The sequence below is a fragment of the Motacilla alba genome, chromosome 7 (genome assembly GCF_015832195.1).
Source record: "Motacilla alba alba isolate MOTALB_02 chromosome 7, Motacilla_alba_V1.0_pri, whole genome shotgun sequence".
NCBI classification, from domain to species: Eukaryota; Metazoa; Chordata; class Aves; order Passeriformes; family Motacillidae; genus Motacilla; species Motacilla alba.
In genome coordinates, this window is record NC_052022.1 from 28241338 (window position 1) to 28262054 (window position 20717).

Below are 20717 nucleotides of genomic sequence, written 5' to 3' on the forward strand. Positions count from 1 at the left end.
TGTCACTCAACAAAAAATATTGGAGAAATATCTTAGTGCTTTGCAAAAGTTGAAAGTATAAAACCTGAAAATACCTGAAAGGAGAATGAGTTCTATAGCAATTTTATACATGCTTCTCTGTGCTTGTTTCTTGGTCTGTGAAGTTGGGATCTGTCCTTATGAAGGATGAAAAAATGTTTTTATCTCCAGCTGCAAAGCGTGGTGGCTCTGAGCCCAAGTTTGGAGAAGGAAGATGTGGCAGTTCAGGTGAGTTCAGGCTTCTGCTGAGATGGTGATTACAAGGGAGATCTTCAGTATGCAGTGAGCATTCAAACCTACTCAGTAGCTCAGGGTGGAAGGTCTGTGTCTGGAAGAAACAAGTCATGAGTCGTTTTTGGTGTGAGATGTGTTTAGAGCACCTGCAAACTTGCCATTCTTTGTCAATGTATTTTTTTGCTATGTGCAGTCCTGACAGTTTTTTGCTGCCTGTCTCGCTTGCCTACCAAGGGCAGTGAGTGCTTTATTTAGTTTGAAGGCAGCAGCACACACATTCACCAGACACATTTACCAGCACCAATATGACTTTTGTCACTTTTCAAAATGAGCAGTGGAGATAAGTAAGAGCAGGATGTGTCTGTGCCTCGATGAGCCAAGTCCTGGGGATGGACAGCTTGGTGGGGGAGTGCTTCCTGACTCCTCTGCTCAGCTGCTGCAGCACATACTGCATATAAAACATGGTCTGAGATACCTGCGATGGCTTTGGCAGAACAAAATAGCAGAGGCTACTTGTTTCTTCTTATTTATGGATTTCATTGTAGTTGTCAGTGTCACCTTAGTGGAAGTGTGTAAATGCAGCATTTCACTTGCCTGTCAGCTTTAATCAGCTTTAGGTAATACAATTCCAATCTGCTGTAAACCAGCACAATTACCCCTTGTAGGCTTCAGGAACCTCCAGCTTGTTCAGTGGGGGTTTTTCCCCTCATGCAAACGGACTTGACATTTTTTCATGTCTCCAGAACATCTTAATTACATTTTAAATGTGTTAGGGTGTTTGAGCAGCAGTATTTGTGAGAAATTATTAGGAGAAATGAACATGAGAACTGGCTTTCTGACTATAAGAATGAAATTTCTTCCCAAATTTTCTTAAACTTCTTTAGAAATTAGCACAAATTAGAGACTCTAAAATAACCTCCAAGCAGAGGTGTGTAGAGATATCACCATCATAGGGCAAGCTACAGGCATTACTTGAATTCACCCCAGGTAATTCAGGGTGTAATTCTTGACTTTCTAGAAGCACAGTTTTAAAATCACTGTGGAGTGGTTTGAAGTGAAGTGATCATTCTGGGTGCTGTATACCATTGTTTGTGTAAATCCATCCTTGACAGCTCTAAGAGTTTGCTTACGTTTTACAGCTGTGTGATCTTTAATATATAAATTTCTTAATCTTCTTTTCATTATGTTGTCCCTGAATTTCCAGTTGAGGCTTGTGGGCACAGCACTGGAAATTGTTCTTATTCTAGGAAAACTGTTCCACCTTCACAACAGGCCATGAATTTTTTTTTTTTAAGCTGAGGTGTGTGATAGCTCTTCACAAAGGCCTTCAAACTGAGTCATGTTTCATGTTAACAGCAAAAGAGCTTCTCACCATCAGTCCTGAGCCACAGTGCATTGGTGCTGCTGGCACAAATAGTCATTCATGGGTACATGTCCACAAGGCAGGACAAGTCTGAGTTCAGTCTGTACACATGCTGAGATTTCCTTACACTCTGCACTTCAGGACTTGGTTTTCAGTAGCCCTAAACCTGACTATTTTACTTTTGTCCAAATATAATTCTTCATAATTAAAAAACCCTAACTTGTTGCAGTGAGGCAGTAGCCTGTCCTCCATTTTTCCAGTTAAATCATGCACAAAGGACGAATCTTTTTCAAGTGACATTGCTCTGGAAAGGTGGAGCCTGTGTCTCTGAGATTGTAGCCAGGAGGGAAGCAGCAGAGGACACGGTTCAGAGAGTTTGTGTGTTTGGATAGCTACAAACACACAAGGATAGCCCCATCCCCTGTTCAGGGCCAGGTCAAACATTGTTCTGAGCAACCCAGTCTAGTGAAAGGTGTCCCTGTCCATGGCAGGGGTGTTTGAACCAAATGATCTTTCAGGTCCCTTCCAATCCAAACCATTCTATTATTCTATGATTCTGTATTAATTGCTGGGAGAGGAGGAGAAACTTGGTCAATAAGAAAGGCATAGCAATTTGTGGAGATGGAAAAACATAGAATTTGCACAGCAAAGGATGTTTTGGCTTGGGATTGAGGGTAACTGTACATATCCAGCCTGAGTGGAGTGTGGCTGGAGGCTGGTGAGTGCTGTCCCCCCGTGATTTACCTCCCCCCTTATCTCTGTTGAACACTGCTTAGCAAACTCTGAGTGCACTGTGGCCTACTCATGCTCTCTTAATACAGAAAGCTGAATGAAAGCTGGAGTCAGCTAGCACTCCAGTCAAATACTGCAAAAACTCTGGCATGTTATCAGTTTTTACTTCCTGCAAGAGCAAGCAGTGTTGTGTGGTTCCATTATCTGAAACTGAGCGGGCTGGTGCGGCTGGGTGCAGCCATTTAAAAATGTGATTTGTTTTTCTTTCTTCACAGAAATCAGCCTAAAATATTTCCCGGGGCTTTTCTCAGAATCTGTGTCAATGCAGCGAGTTAACCAGAGGCAGCTCTGTCTCAGGAGAGTAGAAATTTAGCATGGTGACACTAATGTCTTTATAAGATGACCTAGATTAGAAATGTCTTGTTCTTGGTTTGCAGAATTCTGTTCAAATATTTAATATGACTCGGAGATGTTTTGGGTTTTTTTTGTTTGTTTTTTTTTTTTTTTTTCCTTCCTGTAGAGACAGAAATAAAATTAGTTAAAATACTTTTAGGATCCAAACATTTTCAGTGGTGGGAATTCTAGTTCAGGAGCTAGAATTAGAGTACATCAGACACATGGAGTCTGCCCCTGCCCCCCGGCCTACATATTGCTATGGCATGAATAAAGATGAGAAATTTCCTGTGTTTTGTCTGCTGCTTATGCTTGTATGGATTTCACCTTCTGAATTTCACAAGATATCCAGCTTACAAGTTAGAAGTTGGAATTAGATTATAAATGAGACTGCTGAAAATACAGGTTGCCTTACTCATAGCATGTAGCTAACTTCTTGTTGAAGCCTGGAGGAGCCGGGCAAGTGTAGTCACAGTTTTGGTGCAGTCAGATCTGAAGTCCAGACCACAGGGCTGGCTAATCCAAAGCAGGAGGGCAGGTGCCAGGGATGGTTTGTCCTCACCAGGAAGAATTTGCTGCTGGGAAGAATTTGCCCTCTCTATGGTTACTTCCTCAAAATTCTGCCTGTGTTTAAAGAACCTGAAATAATCTGTATAGGTGTATGACTAGGATGGAGAAAGGTATATGGACTTTTTTTTGTTAACATCACCATTTCTCCCGTGGCTTAAAACTCTCTGCGAACCATCCTTTTAGCTCAGTGCACTGGGACTGAATTCCCTTTGGGCAGGCCCCATTTATGGTGTAGTTTCAGTCGGTCTCTGAGAGGCAGCAGATAACACAGAGAAACTGTCATGTACTCCTCTTACCCCAGAGGGCAAGGGATTCTGGACCCTGCATAAAGTGGCTGCAAGCAGAAGAGTCCAGGACTTCCCCATGCAAAACTCTCAGTGAAAGCAGTATGGCAGGCTTTCGGGAGCAGCCTGCTTCCTTTTTTTAGCTTCCTTCTTCAGGTTTTTTTTAAACTCCTTGCAATCATGGTGACTTAAGATGGTGAGATGGCACAACCTTTCCAACCCCTCTGAAAACTTTTCCATCCCTTGGAAAGATCATGCAGCTTCACGTGCTTGGGATTTTTAAAAGCACCAAGCATTGCTATCAGTCTCTTAGCTTTGTTTGAAAGTTTCTGCCCTCAACTTAGATGTGAACAGTATTAGGTGGCCCTTAAATTTTGTTTAGCTTGTTCTGTAAAATCCAAGGTCTGTGACACAGCAAGGCTGTGCTTTTCTATATTTTTTTTTCTGAAGTGTTGGAGTGAGCTGCACCCACCAGTGAAACAAGATATCCGAGAAGGAGACCTACAGATCTTGAATTAGGATCGGCGCCATGAAAAACAGATGAGAGCTTCTGAAGGACTGAGAGGGGGAGGCTGTGAGAAAAAGAGAGATTTGCTTTGTTTAGCAGATCAGAGGGGCAGGGTAGCATGAGGGTGGTTAAATCATGCAGCAAAATAGGACAGTGGTTTACCAAACCAGTTCCTTGCAAAGGGGTCGAGGGTAAGTTCCAGTTCCTTGCAAAAGGGTAAGTGAAGGGCCAAGCCTGGGCTTAGCTTAGATGCTCTCAGGTTCTCATGCATTACTTGAGTCACTTGTAAAAATCTATGAAAATTAGTGGAGGTGATTACTAATTTAGTTCTGCAGGCTCTGTTTTGTAATGTACATGGGATTTAGAATGAAAACTGTAAGGTCTACACCTGCTTCTTCTTGAGTTCATGTATGGGGCTCATATCCAGTAGCACAATTCCAGAAAGACATCCCTTTTCCATGAGGCCATCTGGGATATCTAGTGTTTTCCCTGAGCTTGTCCTCAAACATGCTCCTCCCTGATGGGAGACTCGAAGAGCTCCCTGTCAGAAGGAAGCGTTCAAATACCACAGGCATCCACAGTGGTGTGGCCAAGGAATCACAAAAGAATGGTAAAGTCAAACTGGCTTAGGAAATCCTCTGGTTTGTTTTGGCTTTACCATTTAGCTAGGTTACTGTAATTCAGCTTTCCGGATTTCATTAAGCAGTTGATCAAGCTGCCACCCGCTCTTTCTGCTGTTGTCATTAGAGAGGTAGAGAATAATGCCCTGCTTAACAGCATAGACAAAAATGAGTGTTAAGCACATTGCCACTGCCCTGACAAGCAGCAGTTACATGTGTTAGCTGATTAAGGGGTGTTTTGTATTAAGGTTGCATATTTACTGGGCTAAATTTAACTAGATTAATACATGAATATTCACAAAATAACTGAGTGGCTGTGTTTAAGGATTCAAGATAGAGATTTGTTGTTTTTTAATACAAAAACTGTTTAAAAAAAGCCCCAACTAATTATTTTTTAGCAAGCTTAGGTGCTCTTTTTTGCAAGCATTTCTTTTGGTATCAGACTCATGGTGCATGACAACAACGCAGAATAGTAAGCTTTTCACTACTGAAGTAGAATAATTCACAGAAAATAAATGAGAGGCTGAAGTGTTAAGCTATGCAAGTCTAATTAACTTTCAGCCTTAATAAGCTATGGCCTCTCTAGCAAAATTAAAAACAGGGTATGAATTACAGATGGCAGCTACAGTTTGGGCTTAAAAAGGCATTATTAAAAACCTTTTGTTTTTCCCCCCTCTCTGGTATTTCTGAGCACTTTGTTTTGCAGAGGGCCATCTGAAGTGGACTGCCCTCTGTCCCTCTCTTGTCTTCCCTTTTGTTCACTGGATGATTCTTTGCCCTCCTCTGCTGCAAAGAGGCTCTAATGAGACTGCTCAGGAATAAAGGGGGGCTTGCCTTGACTTTGCCAGGACCCTCATTCTGTGGCTGAGCTCTCCCAGGCTGAGCCTTTTTCTCTGGAGAAGAAAGCCCCATTTGGGCAATGGTTATCCCAGACCAGATCAATGTGTGTAGATGTGACATGGACAGAGAGAGGGTTTCTAACGTAGCTGGGCTGTGTCTGACTGCCAACCTCACCGCTTGGTTTGTGTGACAGGAGCTGGAAGGAAGCATGCAGAGACGGCTGCATGTACAAAATCAGTTAGTGCTGAGAGCTGGGATGCTGAGCCCTTGTCTTGCCTTCCTTCTCATTGCTGACGGGTTTCAGCAAGAGAGTGTGACCAGACCAGAGAGAGTGAGGAACATTTGCATCCCACTTCCTTGGCCGATGAGAACGCGCACGCTTACCCTTCTGGCTGGTGCTGCTCGTGCAAGGTTAGCTGTTCTCACACACAGAGATGTCTCTGACGCATTGAGTGTGATGAAGAGAAGGCTCACACTGAGTCTCAAAATGGTGGCAGTGGTCTCAGAGACATCTTGCAGGCTCTTCAGAGGGTATTCAGACAAAGCTATTCATAACTTGCAATGGTAACTTGTTGGAAGAAAGAGTGTAATAGCTCATTATAGCTCTCCAGCTCATCTTTCTGCTTAATTTGTGTCTGTACAAAGTAATTTTGACACTGCTGGATTTGTCACAGTCAGATGCATCATGCTCTGAAGATACTGAATTGTTTTCTGAAGTGAAGACAATTTTGAATCCTTTTTAAATTTCCATTTAATTTCTTAGGCCTGGCTGTCTGACATTGCACTCATCAGCAAAGCTTGATTTTTTTTTTCCATTTTTTTTCCTGTCAGCTTCAATAATTTGGTTGAGGTTGAGAATGAGGATATTATCAGGGCATGTTGAATCAAACTAACTTTGTTAATCTGTTCCAGATTCAAAATAGAGGTAAAACATCTGCTTTGGTTGTAGAGCAGAGCTCCATGCCAACTGTAGCATGCCTAATGTAAAGAAAGAGATGAAGTGGCGTTATGAACTGATCTTCATGTTCACACATAGTTACTCTGCTAGTAATGGAAATAACCCTGTCATCAGCCTCAGCAGTTAAACATTTTTAATCTGAATTTTAAATCAGCTATGCAGAAAACAACTATTAGTCACTAAAATCTGCAAAGGATTTTAGTATTTTATGAAAACAGTAATAACTGACTGTGGTGCTCTTCAAGAGCACTGTGAGCTCCATGACCTCCAAGAGAAATCAGGAAACATCAATGTTAGTCTTTAATGTCTTTTAAAGTATATTTAAAAGTATATTTAAAATCCTGGCTGTCTAGGAGAAGGTGAGTAGGGAGATTTTCTGAGTTTTTCTGGAGCTGGCAGGAGCGTGGCTGTGGGGGTGGCAGCTGCTGACCAGAGGAATGAGCTGCACTGTAGTGCGTAGGAGACAGGCAGTGGTGAGGCTGCGTGTATGATGTGCAACACAAGGGGAACCTGAGCAAGATCCACTTGAAATCTAGTGGTAAGACCAAACAAAACAGGTAGTTCAGGTTTTGCTCAAGTCCCTAAAATGTTTTCTCCCTCCCTAATGTTGTTTTCATGATCCTGGAGGTTTGCTATTGTCTGAGGCTTGGTTTAGGTACCCATGACATCAGGACCTTGGAAGTGTTGCAGGTCACTATTAAGAGGAAGATGAGGTTCAGGAACACATGAGATTGTAATTGCAAAATGTATCTGTCCCTAACAGAAACTCTGTGCATGAGCTCATTGAAATAAACCCCATAGCTGAAATTACCTTCTGATGAGTGGATAAGATGGGATCTGAAATTCTGCTGGAGTCCTGCCATGTGTTAGTGTGCATCTAACCAAAGGCACTAGAACACCCTTGAACTTTTGGAAATATATATTTTTTATTGATTTCTGCTGAGCTTACCCTTTTTGCATTAACCTTTATCTTCACGTAAGTGTGGTGTGAATTTTGTTTGGTCTCCTTTGCTTTCAGATGTTCAATCCTTTGCCTACTGAAGCCTGCAGAAAAGAATACCTTTGACTTTCAGTGATTGTTGGACTAGATCTATTTTTGAAATTCAGTCTTCTGCAGTTCACAGTTTGTAACTCAGGCAAACTGGTAGCCTATGTCCTGGTTTGTGTTGCCCTTAGTGGAGCAGAGATGCATCGTCCTTGTGTACAGCCATTTAAGCTCTGTATATCTTGGGTGTGGAAAACAGATGATTTCTTTTAATAACAACCTTTTATGTATTGCAAATAGTTCTCGTATTTCCTTTAAATTGGGTGTTGTGTATTGTGACCAGCTCTGATCTGTTTAGGTTTTCCCTGTAAATCATGTTTTAGAGCTCTGTTTTGGTCTTTAAGTCAAGTGGTGCCCTAAACTAAATGTCTCACTCCAGCCAGCCTAAGCATACTGAGCAGTGTGGAAGGACCGCTGTGTGCTTTCCAAGTCATAATCCTATTTTAAGTCTCTTCCTCTTTCAGAATGTTGTTCGGTTACATTCAGTTAGTAAAATGCAGTCCCAAATTCTTTCTTACACAGAACTTCTGCGTAACAGCCCTGGATTTCTCACTAACAGGCAGGCTATGTTCTCCTCCATACTGAACAGTGTCCTACTCTTCCTCCAGCCTGGCTGTTTGTATAATTTGTCAAGGTGGTTTTAAATTCTGATCTTGCCCTCCAACATCCTTGTGTAGTCTCTTGTAGTTCCGAAGTATCTGCAGATTTATTATGGCACTCTCTGTTTCATAGCTGCCTTCTTTGTGTGTACAGTAATATAAAACAGACCCCGTTAGCCAGCGGAAGTCCTGATCTCACCAAGTAAGATCTTACAGGATCAGCTGCCACTTTATAGTTCTCTAAATCAGGACTAATTTTCTAAAAATGAAAGGGTTTTTATTAGTGTGTGTGATGAGTATCAATGCTTGCTGCATATATCAGATAGAGCACTTCATTACAGATGGACTGGACTATTACTTTGTCCTGCGGAGTGTCCAGGCTGCCATATGAAAGGCAGGTCTTGCTGTGCTGCTGCACTGGAAGAGGACTATGGAAAGGTTTTTTTGAGCCAGCTGCAGTGTGTGTAGCAGCCCCTGCACACGCTTGCCTTGGCAAGGAAGAGGGGTAAGTCACGGTTTCATAAGTGATAAACTGAAGGGAGATAAACTTGCAGCATTTCCGTTTCTTTTTTCCTTTTTCTACTTGACTGCCATTGCTGCTGGTGGAGCTGGGTGCAGGCAGGATATCAGCGGTCTCCAGAGGATGTGGGGCCACTGAACGGAGGAGATCTCTCAGGTTAAGTTGACCAGCTGCATGAACCCCTTCAGCCCTCAGAGCGTTCCTCCCTCCACACAGATTTGGTTTTAATTGTCTTTTATTTTTTCTCTCTTGTGGAATTTAACACCTAAACAATTGGTTAAAAAAAAAAATTGCTTGAAATGTGTTTGAAGACAAGTGAGCAGGAAATGAAGCTTTTGGCAGGGTTGATGTTTTTCAAGTGAGTTTCTCCCCTAACTGCTTTATTCTGAAATCTCTAGCGAGGAGCACACGTGTCACTGGGTTGCTGTTGCTCTGTTCTGCTGCTGGCGGTTTCATTTCTCTTGAGGTTCATAACCTCACGCTGCCTTGGCCACCTCTCAGCTGTGCCTCTGGTGGGGACAGCGTGCAGGGCCTTTGGAAGGCAGGTGGTGTAACATGGCACAGGACCTCTCACTTGGAAGTTGGCTTCAGCTGATTTACACCCTCTGGAATTTGTGCCCCCAGAGATTTTACTGTCTGCTAGGCTCTTGTTCAGAAACACTGCCTTGGTGCCAGGACTTCTTTCCTGCTTCTGACTAAATGATTGATGGATTATGGGGGAAGGGGAAAAAGAGAAGACAAAAGCTCTGGGAAACAAAATATAGATATGACAAGGAGTGCTCAAAGGGATAAGTAGTGCAGCACATGCTGCTGAGAGTGTCTAAAAGAAATTGGATCCTTTTTTTGGTACTGCCATTACAATTGCGGGACTGTTATTTAATGGTGTCACTGTCTGTTGTGAGATATTACACAACACACAGTTTGTATCAAGAAAAAATCCCAAGAAACTTTGAACAAACAAATTCAGGAGGACAAGAAAAATTCAGGGTACTATTAGATTGATTATCCTCAATCTTTGTAGGTATTCCTACAAATTTTATTATGCTGTCTGTGACAGACTTTTTTCTACTAAAATGGGTAACAAACGCTGGTGAATATAACAAATGTTATGCTACTATGTTTATTTTTGTCTCCGTTAAAAAAGCTTTCTTATTTTAACTAGTCTGCATCATGCTGAGTCTTTGTCTCCACTTGATTAATGTAACTTCAGGACAGTATTTATTAACTGATTATTATTAATTTTCTGATCTTATTAACTGATTATTATTAATTTTCTGATCTGATCTGGAGGCACTTTAAAAAACCCCATCCACCCCCAGTCCTAAATACCAAAACTAAACCAAACCCTAGCACTTAAATCAAGACTGGTGGACAGCCTCCAATAATGAGAATGAAGGAAAGGACACTGGGCAAGCTGAATTAAACAGTCTGAGCTCTTTTCCTTTTTAGAAGTGATCCAAATTTACCAGGCCAAGAGTTATTTTGGTGCCTTTAACTGATAAGTTCAATGAAACATAGGCAACTTGCAGCACTTTTCAGTGTGTAGAGGAATGTCAGGATTCCAGGAACAGCAGGATGTAACCTTCGCTTCACCTGGAAATATAAGCAATTCTTGGGGCAGTTGATAGGCTTCCTAATGAAAAATGGGAGGCAGCCAAAATCCGGAGCCAAGCTAGCGCCAGAAATAGATCTGCCAGAGGCTTGTTTTGCACTGTCTAGAATGGCATATCACAAATTGTGTGAACAGAAATACCGGGCTGGGTCCAGCATTGCACAGGCAGGATCAATCCTGACTATTTTCCTTTTTAAGTATCATGAAAGCTTTACTAAATAAATATCCTGTTAAAAGTTTCAGCTGTCTCAATATGTTGTTTTCAAGTAGGAGAAGGGAAAGGGCTGAGCACAGGGAGGACCAGGGTGCAGGTGGTGGTGGGGAGGGAAGGGTTTAGCTGGTTTATTCTTGTTACTTTACAAGATGTGTGCTTTTGGGGAAGTGAAGTAGTGAAGTATAGTCTGGTTTGCACATCACTTGCTAAATGATTATTTGTGATTATGTTTAATTATAGAATCAGATCTATTGTCTTCTCTGTCTGGCCGGAGATGTGGAGTTTGGTGGGTGGGGTGTAAGCAAAAGCCATCAGGCCTTGCTGAGTGGGAGCAAAGAGCCAGAAGCCTGTGGGAGCACAGCCTGGATTTCCAATCCCAAGCCCAGCTTGTTTTTGCAAAGGCTTAGCTGTATTGGAGGGGAAATCATTTAAAAGCAGGTGATGCAGGATGTGTTGTGACAGCCCTGCTCTCTTTTCAGGGTTGAGCCATGCTCTAAGCAGTTCAGGTTGTTCTTTTCCAAATGTAGTGTAAGCAATGTTCAAAACAAGATCCTTAATGGAAGGTTATCATCAGACAATCTTATTTCAAACAGCTCTACTGCTACTACTTTAACCCTTTTCTAGTGATCATGCTTTTCCCTTCCTCCTTCATTACAGCTATTGTACAAAATATACTTGCATTGACAAAATCTACTTGTTCACCTAAAGCTGAGGATGTGATTTTTCCCATCCAGAAGATGCAGAAGGATATTTTGGTAGGCTGTAATTCCAGCCTCTGAACCTGGTCAGTACTGGAAACCAGGCACCCAGCTGAATTCAGCTGGAGGGGTGGGACGCAGTCCTCCCCTGGCCATGCTGCCTGAGGCTTTGCAGTCTGCCCCAGCTGCCTGGCTGTCCAGCAGTATGGTTGGAGCTGCTCTGTTTCTGTAGCTGTTTGTGATTGCCATGCAGTTGGCAATGTACGCCAGTGATTCATCTCAGGTTTTTGTGATGTTACCAGCAATGGCAATGCCTGCTGATCATGTTAGAATCATTGTATTCCAACTAATTCTGCACCAAATATTTCTGTAAATGTTCAAGTCTTTGTTTGGGAAGCCACTGTGGGAAAGGCTGAATGCATGCCTGTGTGGAACCACCTATGGACCGTGTTAGCATTGCATGAATTATTCAGACATTTGTGAACAATTACTTGGGAACCACTTCTGCCTTCCTGAGAGGGGAAAAAGCACCAAGCACCCTGAGCATTGCTTGTACCACACTGATGGTCCTTGCAGACATCCTCTCCTGATGCCCTGGGTGCCACTGAGTACATGTCCCTTAGGGTTAGACCACACAGGTGTGCACTGGGGTATTTTCCATTTGGTCACCGAGCAGTTTTTGGTGCTTTGATGAAGTTGCCATTTGTCATTAGATGAAAACATTGGAGAGAGAGGTGGGCTTTCAGCTGTGGGCTTGTGTTGTGCAGGCAAATGCAGACACCCCCCTCCAGCTCTTCTTTCTTTAAAAAGTTAGGTAAAAGTTGCTTTTGAAGCTAAACATATGCTCTGTTTGGAGTTTATATATAATTTTTAACCTATTCTCAGAGGGGCATAACAGCAAATGAAGCTGTGATCAATTCTCCACTGCTCCTGTGTGCCCTGTGCCATTGATGTGAAGTCCTTTTTATGGTCTGAAGGAAAAACACAGCCTGAGGCTTTGGAGAAGCTGTTCTAAATGACATAGATAGAAATGGGGACCATTACAGGAAAACCCAACAATTCTTGCAATAAAACTTAAATGCCCATTACATCCCTCTAAGCAACTTAGAGCACAGCATGGCAGCAAGTTAGAAAGCCATTGGTGCAGGCAAAGTGTCAGAGCACAATTGCAGCCTTTAAATGCTGGCCTAAAAACAACATGAAGATCTCTCAGCTTGGAAGTGCCTCTGCCACGCAGAGGTTCTTTTTTAGTTTCGGGAGTGTTGACTCATGTTTTTTTGAATACCTCTGAGTGTCATATAAGTTTGTTGGTCCTTGAGCATTCAAACACAGTGGAACAAATTGAAATAAATAGCAATGTGTAGGCATGCATGCTGTCCTTGCTGCAGAGGATTGATGTGCAATCCTTAAATCACTGGGCTAGTCTGCAATAAATGGAAGGACATAATAAGATAGAATTAAATTAATTGGATTTTTTTTTCTACCGTGTTTAAAATGTCCCAGCATACAGGGTATTTATTGATCTGCTCAGTATGAATATCCTAAGTGTATTTACTCACTTAACAGTGCTGTTAGTTTGTCACAGTGCTTCCAGGGAACCAGTACACCCAATCTACAGATTTGATTCTCTCCACTGGCTGTTCAGTCACTTGGAAGAGTATTCCTTAAGTCACTTAGTAAAGATCTGTAATTGCTATGTAACACCTCTTAGCAGCCATCCAAGAGCATTCTTCTCCAAATACCAGCTCTGTGAAAGTACTTTGTTGGCAGAAGTGTATATAGAAATTCCTACAACAGGATTGCACTCTTTGAATTAACAAAATTAAGAGCAAACTTTTTTGGTATTTACCCAGCAGTTCAATTCTAAAACACAGTAAAAGGCTAACCCCTGATGCAAGGGAACTAGACTACAAAGCCTATTGAAAATTATCATTAATCAGTATTGAGTAATTTCAGTACATGGAACTGTATAAATACTAAGCATCAGGGAAATGCACTTTAAGAATTAAGAGAAATCCAGTTAATGGCTGTTCACTAATACAGACTTGTAAGTTAAAACAGCATTTCAGGTATTCATGAGCTGTATGTGCAGAGAGAAAAAGTCCTAAACTAAAATTAGAGAGAGGAGTAGCTTTTTTGCTTTGGCCAATGGAAGGAAATAGATGGGTGTGATGTGACATAGCAGATAACCTTGTAATCTTGATTAGTGGGAGTACCTTCAGAAAAAAAAAAAAAAGAGGTGTTTGGCTAAATGCTGTCACAATCAATACCACTTTGAAATGATTCTGTGTCTTGCTACATTGCCTTGCTAGTTACATGAATACATGGATATATCCAAGTGTTTAGTCCAGGAACTTGATGTAAGGCAATTAGAACTGATAAAGGATCAAAATGTAGCTTTTTTTTCACTCACAGGAGCAAATGGTAGTCTGTGAGATCAAATGGGCATGGGAGTCAATCATCTTTTCCCTATTGGCCTCTACCTCCTGTCAAACAAAAATCTGGTAAAATAAGTCTTGGTCATTGAGTCAGGATATCTAAAATCAAGGCAAAATATTCACTATATGTCACAATTACTAGCTGCTCAACAAAAAGACAATGTAGTTTGCTATGAGGTTCAGCACCTGCTTTGGACATAGTAATTAAAATTATACTTGAGACAGTCCCCTTATGCTTATCCCCACCATGCTTCATGTCCTCTGGAGTTGCCAATGCCCCTTGGTAACAGTCAGATCTATGGAGGAGAATGTCCCAGCGTTGGACTTTTTCTCTTGGAACAGCTTGTTGGCTCTGTGGAATCCAGCTGAGCCACAGGACATTGTTCCATGTGGGTTTAAGTTCTGTTGCTGAAAAAATCATTGTGCCTTCAGTTCAACAAGTTAATTTTACCTGGTGGGTTGAAGTCCAGCTTATGATTTCCCTGCATTCAGTAAAGATAGGAATATGTTGCAATACTGGAAGGTGTCTGCGGGCACAATTTATTTTTTACTAAAATGCTTCTTACAGCACTAAGTAAAGAAGCCTCTAATAAAACTTGTTGGTAAGTTTCATGCTTATCATAGTAACTCTGTAGAAAAAGTAACATGGAAAGGTTTTTGTTAGCTGCTGGAGTTTATTTTCAGAAAAAAATGTGAACACTCCCAACTGAAATTCTCTTTAAGAAATTGGAAGCTACAGAGAGCTGATGAAACAGTTGTTCATCATTCCAAAACCCTGCACCCTTGCTTAATTCTAATAATAGTTATATATAATCTGCTCTGTCTTGTGCTTTTCTTTTTCCTTTATTATAAGAGTTTATCAACTTCTGAATTTGAAGACTTTTAGAGCAAAATATTTCTGTTAATGAAATAACCCATTAACAATGTCACAGGTTTTAGAAATTATTTCCAAAAATATACTATCCTTTAATAATTAGAAGGGAAAATTATCTACCCTTCAGGAATTAAAATTAAAAAAAAAAAAAGCCGTTTGAAGTCATTGATGCATGAATATGGTGATCACTGAAGATCAAAAAAGTAATCTGTTCATTGGGCATCCATCATCAATGTGTGTGACTGCACAAGCCCCGTTCCAGCTCTGTCAGCTGCTGAATGCAGCAACACTTTTTCCATTGTGCTGATGGATGTGGATGCATCTTCTCAGCTCTGACCTCAAACTGAGCAGTAATGCTGCAACATAGTTCTGACATGTATTTCCTGCACAGGTCATTATACTTGACTGCACATCTTACACTGAAATGGTCTCAATATGTAATAAAATTGCCTCAACAATAAATAATACATTCTCATTTCAAAACGAATACCTTTGAAAGTAAAGTAAAATAATGACATAGTGAATTAGAAAAATGGCCAGCTGGAGCAGGCTGCACAGCAGTGGCTCAGGATGGTTATTAACCTGTACTGGTTTTATCTCCTCTTTCCAGTTTTCAGGCTCTGATCGTTTTTATCTCCTCTTTCCAGTTTCCAGGCTCTGATCATTCTCCATTATCTCTGTGTCTTGCTGCTACTACTATCAGAGATAGATTTTATCGGAATTCATTTATAAAAATTAAATCTTACAGGGGAAAAAGGTCTGAAGGATGAGGCCTTTGAAATGGGCATATGGGAACTTTCTCCTGTCAGCAAAGGTTACATGTATCAGTGGTGGGAGTTATACCCTGCTTCAGAGGCACCATGAACTCTGGGGTTTGATCTGAGGAACTGCAGGTGGATGTGACCATGGTATGGTGGACAAAAATTGAGATGAGGATCTTCTGTGTGTCACAGGTCTAAAGAACACAATGATATTCGCTATCTGCTTTCTGTGTTAAGTGGCTGATGCTAATTAGGAAGGTCAAACATTTCCTGTAAAACCAAGGGTTTGATGCAGATTTCTGGCATAGAGAAGAAGGGTCAAAGTGCCTTATTGTAGACCTTCCTTTTTTTTTAATGTGATGATGCACAGTACTTTACTCCCTCCTTTTTTAAAATAAAAATGTTGCCTGTAACAGCACTTGAACTTGGGATTTGTTTGTTTGTTTGTTTGTTTGTTTTTGTTTTGTTTTGTTTTTTCTAAATCTAATAGATTTGACTTTTGAGGGTTTTTTTTATCTTACCTCTGTCTGAGGTCTCACCTTAAATGTCACCAGAGTCTGGCTGATACTTTTCATTGGATGCTGGGCATACTGCATGCTGGGCATGCTGCAAACAGTTTCAGGAATAATCTAAGATGCTGGGGGGTATTTGTTTCTTGGCTGCTGGATTGTGATTGCCATTCATCTTGAAATTGAGGAGTTCTCTCCTTTCCTTTTGATTTTTTTTCCAGTTTAAATATTATGATAAATGCACAGGAAATGCATATATTTTGGTGCAAGCATAATAATCTGATAAACATTCACTGATTCTTCATAGCTGTTAGTTTTAGGAGAGAAGGGTCTGGTGTTTGCATCCTCTGTTGGGGAATATTCTTTGCCCATTCTGACATGGCTGGGAAGGGAGCATGCTAAATGGTTCAAGTGAAATGTAATCTTTTTTCCTTCCTTTTTCAAACATCTACTACAATATGTAAGACAAAGACAGTTATGATGAAAGATGCTGCTTTAATCCTTTTCACTTTTGGAGGAGTGGCAAGAATGAAATTCCAGTATGAATGTTTCTCAAGGACATAAGGGATTAATATGTCTTAAAATAGACACTATTAACTTAGAAATGTATTTTCCACATTTGAATGAGAAAAGATAGGGAGGAAATGGTATTTTCTTTGTTATTTCAGCCTGTTTTGTGAATTTCAAGATAGCCTGTTTACAAGACAGTTAAATTCTGTAGAATCTCAAGAACTGTTGCAGTTTTATGTGCTTAAGTAGTCATGCATGCTGCCATTTTACAGGATTATTTCAGATTCTGGTGATTGCGTGGCACCACAAACTCCTTTTTGCCAGTAGGAGCATGAGGCAACCAGGAGTGAGACGTGGGGGGCACCCTCTGTCTTCAGGAGGGTGCTGGTGAAAGTGAGGCTTGTTTCAACCACATGCTTTTTGGGATAGGCATCTTTGAGAACTGTCCTCTTCTTTTCCTGAGTCTCCAGCAGCACAGTTGTTCTTCTTTTAGTTCAGTGTGCTGCCAGCTTGGTTACTAACTCAGACATTTGCTGCCAAGGTGGTCGGAAGGGCTGAAGTCACCAGCTCTGGCTGGGTATCGGAGCGCTGAGCGCATGCAGCGCTCCCTCCCGCTGCCCGGCGCTGACGCCAGCGTTGGAGAGCAGCGAGCATGGCACATTGTTTCTCCTGTGGGCCTGGTTATTTATTTCTGCATTCCCATTCATAATAGCATAATAACAGACTTGAGACAATAAGATAATTACTTTGCTTCTTGGGTGGTTAAAATTAACTGCGCTCATGGCGTATTTATTCAGGAAAAAAAATACAAGTTGTTTAGTGATTGCCCAGAAATTCATTATCTGCATAATGTTCTGTTTCTAAATGTGTATGGCATGACCATTCATCTGTGCCAAGAGCAAGCATGCAGCACTATCTGATGTAATTAGTTTCCCCCTTACATGCCAGGCAGAACATCTGGGCTAATTGTGTGTTGTTGACAAAAGTTGCTGTTCTAATGGGGGTCCCTGTTTGTGCACACACATGCTCATTATAGGTACAAACATGCTCGTGATTTCAGTTTATCCTCAAGCAAACTGGTAGCTCTTACTGATGAGATGCTGCTGGTGATTTGGGACTGGGGTCACACCATGTCTCTGGGCAGGTTTAGCAACTGTTAGCAGGAGTAAAATGCTCTCAGTTTAAACAGAAAATAAACAAACCTGTAATGCTTCTGCTGCTGTTTTCTTTTTCCAGCCTCCACTGGTCCAGGCGATTTTCAGTGGTGATCCAGAAGAGATACGGATGCTGATCTACAAAACTGAGGATGTCAACGCCTTGGTATGTGACTGGCATGTTGTGCACCATGCTCGTGGACGGTGGCAATGACAGTATTAAAAGTGTCCTTGGTAATTAACAAATAACAGAATGGAAATGATTGGGAAGTGAGAGATTTGGGGCTTCAGTGGTATCCTAAGTAGGAGTCAATGCAATTGTCTCCAGCAGATGACTTTAAATTTTCTAAGTGTATGGAAATTATTCCAAATGTGCAGGTCAGTCAGGGACATTGTTTTTTCTCTTACTGAGAAAATGAATGAAAACAGATGAAAATTGGATATTTTTACTCTCTGTAGGGCTTCCTTTTATGAAAGTCTTTGCAGATCAGGAGCTGTTATGCATTTGACTCTACTTGAACTAAAGCTCCACTGTAATTCTCAGTAGTGAGAGTAAGGAAGCAGAATCTTGGCCACAATTTGCCCACAAAGGAATTACTGTTTTGCAGATTGGCTTATTCTAGCCAGAATGGTAAGCAGCTGTAAACAAGTAGTAGATGAGCGTTTTGGCAGTGAAAAAAATATCTCCAAGTCAACTTGGTCTTTTTTTCAGAAACTGGAGTGAGTTTTTTCCCCCCTCTTTGATTTTAACTTATATCCCTACTGTTAGAAACAAGTCCTGGCAGTCCTGGCTACAACCTGTGACCTCTCAAAGTGGTGAGAATGTAAAGCAGAAGCAGAATGACAATTTCCAGGTGTTTCCTGGACTTCTGAATCAACCTTCCTTTTCTTCATGTCTATCTGTGATGTAAAACCATCCGTTTATTCATTGCCAACTCCAGCAGTTGGTGTGGTATGGTCTTGGCACTGCAGCTTTTGCTGGTAGTGGGGTCCATCTGTCTGGTTCAGAGCTACCAAAAGGAACTGGAGAGGTGATCCTACAGGTCTGTTTGACTGGGGCTCCACCCCATTTACTGTCCAGTAGAAGGAAAGACATGCCACTGTTTTAAATCTGATCCAAGACCTTGATGTTAAGCTTTCCTCATGATTATCAGTACCTGATTGTTTTCCTGCAAGTTCCTAAAAGTGCTTCCTTAAAGAATCGTCTCTCTTGAATTTCCTCCTCCTTTGTTTTTTGCTGATGATTTAAAAGAAAAAACCAAACCCAGTCAGACAAAACCCCCTCAGCAAGGTAGATGAACATCACAGTCCCCAAATTTCATCTGTATTTCATACTGGATTTTCAAAGTAGCATTTCCTGTACAAGATTATAGTGGATTTCTCCGATGTTTTTCTATCCTTTGGCTGCAAGTGTGTTAGTGATGGTTGCTAGGGAGATGCTCTCAGCTGTCAGGTGCAAGATTAGATGAAGAACACGTGTTTTGCAGATGAGTCCCATAATACTTAATAGAAAAAGTCATTGAATAGTTTTGCCCAGAATATTGCTTACAATGCTCAAAATCCACCCAAGAATGCTTTGCCTCCTCAGGAGCAAAACTCAAAGCTGTTCTTTGAAGTAATTAGAAAGATACTGGTCAACATAAACTCTGAAGGTTGTGTTCTGAATAGTGACTGCAGGGAAGTTCCAATTCCTTAAAATCTCACTGAAGAAAGATGAAAAGATTTCCCCCTCATTGTGCTGTGAGCTGGCAATTTTCATTCCAGGCTTCTGTTTCTATTTTAAGGGTGTTTTTAATTACTTCCACATTAGCGTTTGGTTGCTCACATGAGAGGAAACTCTGACACCGTTTGGCAGAGATTTGTCCTTTGTTGATCATTTTGGTTGGCTGTGTTAACACTGGAATAGTTCAAATATAGGTAGGACGGGGATACAAAGTAGAAGCGTGGTTTTGCAGCAAGCTTTGGGTATTTCTGAAGTTTAAAAAATCAGGATATTTTTAATCTCCATCAAGAGAAGTATTTGGAAGACAGAAGAAGAAGTGCATGGAGAAACAACACAAAATTAGGAATGCATGTGCAGATGTCCCAAGAGAAAATTAATCTCAGGAAAGAGTTTGGAGGAAATCAGAAATTTAGAAGATTACTTTTTTTTGGTCTGGTAAAACAATTAGTAGCTTCCCAAGCCAAGGACTTGTTTGTTGATGGAAATGGCTACATTCTGGATACTGCTGTAATTTGACTTCTACTTTAAACAAAGTGAAATCTGTTTGAATTACAGGTGTGGTTTTATGGTTTTAATTCATTCTGCCACTGTAATTGTCATTTTGACCTCTCCAGTCCCTACCTGTGCTTTGGGAGCACATGATGCACCCTGAGTCTGTTATGTTTAGCTGGCAATGAGCAATTCCCTCCCCCTGGGTACTGAGTACACACTGTCTGTCCATGGGAAGTGTGGTCAGCATTCAGCAGCCTGTTTTCCCAGGACATTGGTGATGTCACTTGGGCAGTCCAGACTGCCAGATGAGTTGCAGGTAGACATCTTCTACACTTGCTGTTTGGTACATTCAGAAGCAGCAGGGTGATCATGCTATGTGTAACTGGAGGGGGATATTTTGGGGTGCTGTTTTTACTTAGGGAAGAGTGAGAGAGAGTGACCCCCAGAATCTAGGGACTAATCTGGTTCCAGCTGTCATCCCTTCTTATTTGGGATTCATAATACACGAGCTGTGCAGCACCTTACATCTGCAAAGTCCAGTTGTTGTGTGCAGTGTTATAAACCAAAATCCTCCCTGTGAAATTTCCATTTTTATCTCTGTCTTCCAGTTTAGTTTCCCTTCAAAATAAAAGCCCCCCCCCCCCCCAAAAAAAAAGAGTCAAAAAAACCTTCCAGTATTCTTCCCCATAAGTGATGTGTTGTTTGCAAGTCATTTCATTCTCTCTGTTTTTATTTTTTATCCCCTAATGCTGTGTTTTCTCTTGGATAGAACCTGTTTCTAGCTGCACAGTGTCTGCCGAGGAACAGGCAGCAGCACCAGCAGAGATTGCAGGGCTATACATGCAGGCCCATGGATTTAGGGGGTGGTTTATTATGAGAAAAAGAGGGAAGGAAGGAAGTCATTATGGAGACACATGTATGTGTGCCGTAAATGACTTTTTTCCTCATTATCCTGCTTGGAAAGGCACAGATTTGCAGGACTGCCTTTGCCAGGAGGATTCAGGCTCATTCCAGGCCTTCCCACATGCACACAAGTTCTGTATATTGC

General features: G+C 41.3%; 1 protein-coding gene across 8 annotated transcripts in view; it reads left to right on the forward strand.

Moving 5' to 3' along the window:
- ANKRD44 (ankyrin repeat domain 44) overlaps positions 1-20717 on the forward strand; it is a 132702-nt gene that overhangs the window by 45112 nt on the left and 66873 nt on the right. For all 8 annotated transcript variants that reach the window (XM_038142600.1, XM_038142605.1, XM_038142603.1 and 5 more), the window contains exon 2: positions 17537-17620. In XM_038142600.1, the coding sequence (XP_037998528.1) occupies positions 17537-17620 (84 nt within the window). The remainder of the gene's footprint in view (positions 1-17536; positions 17621-20717) is intronic.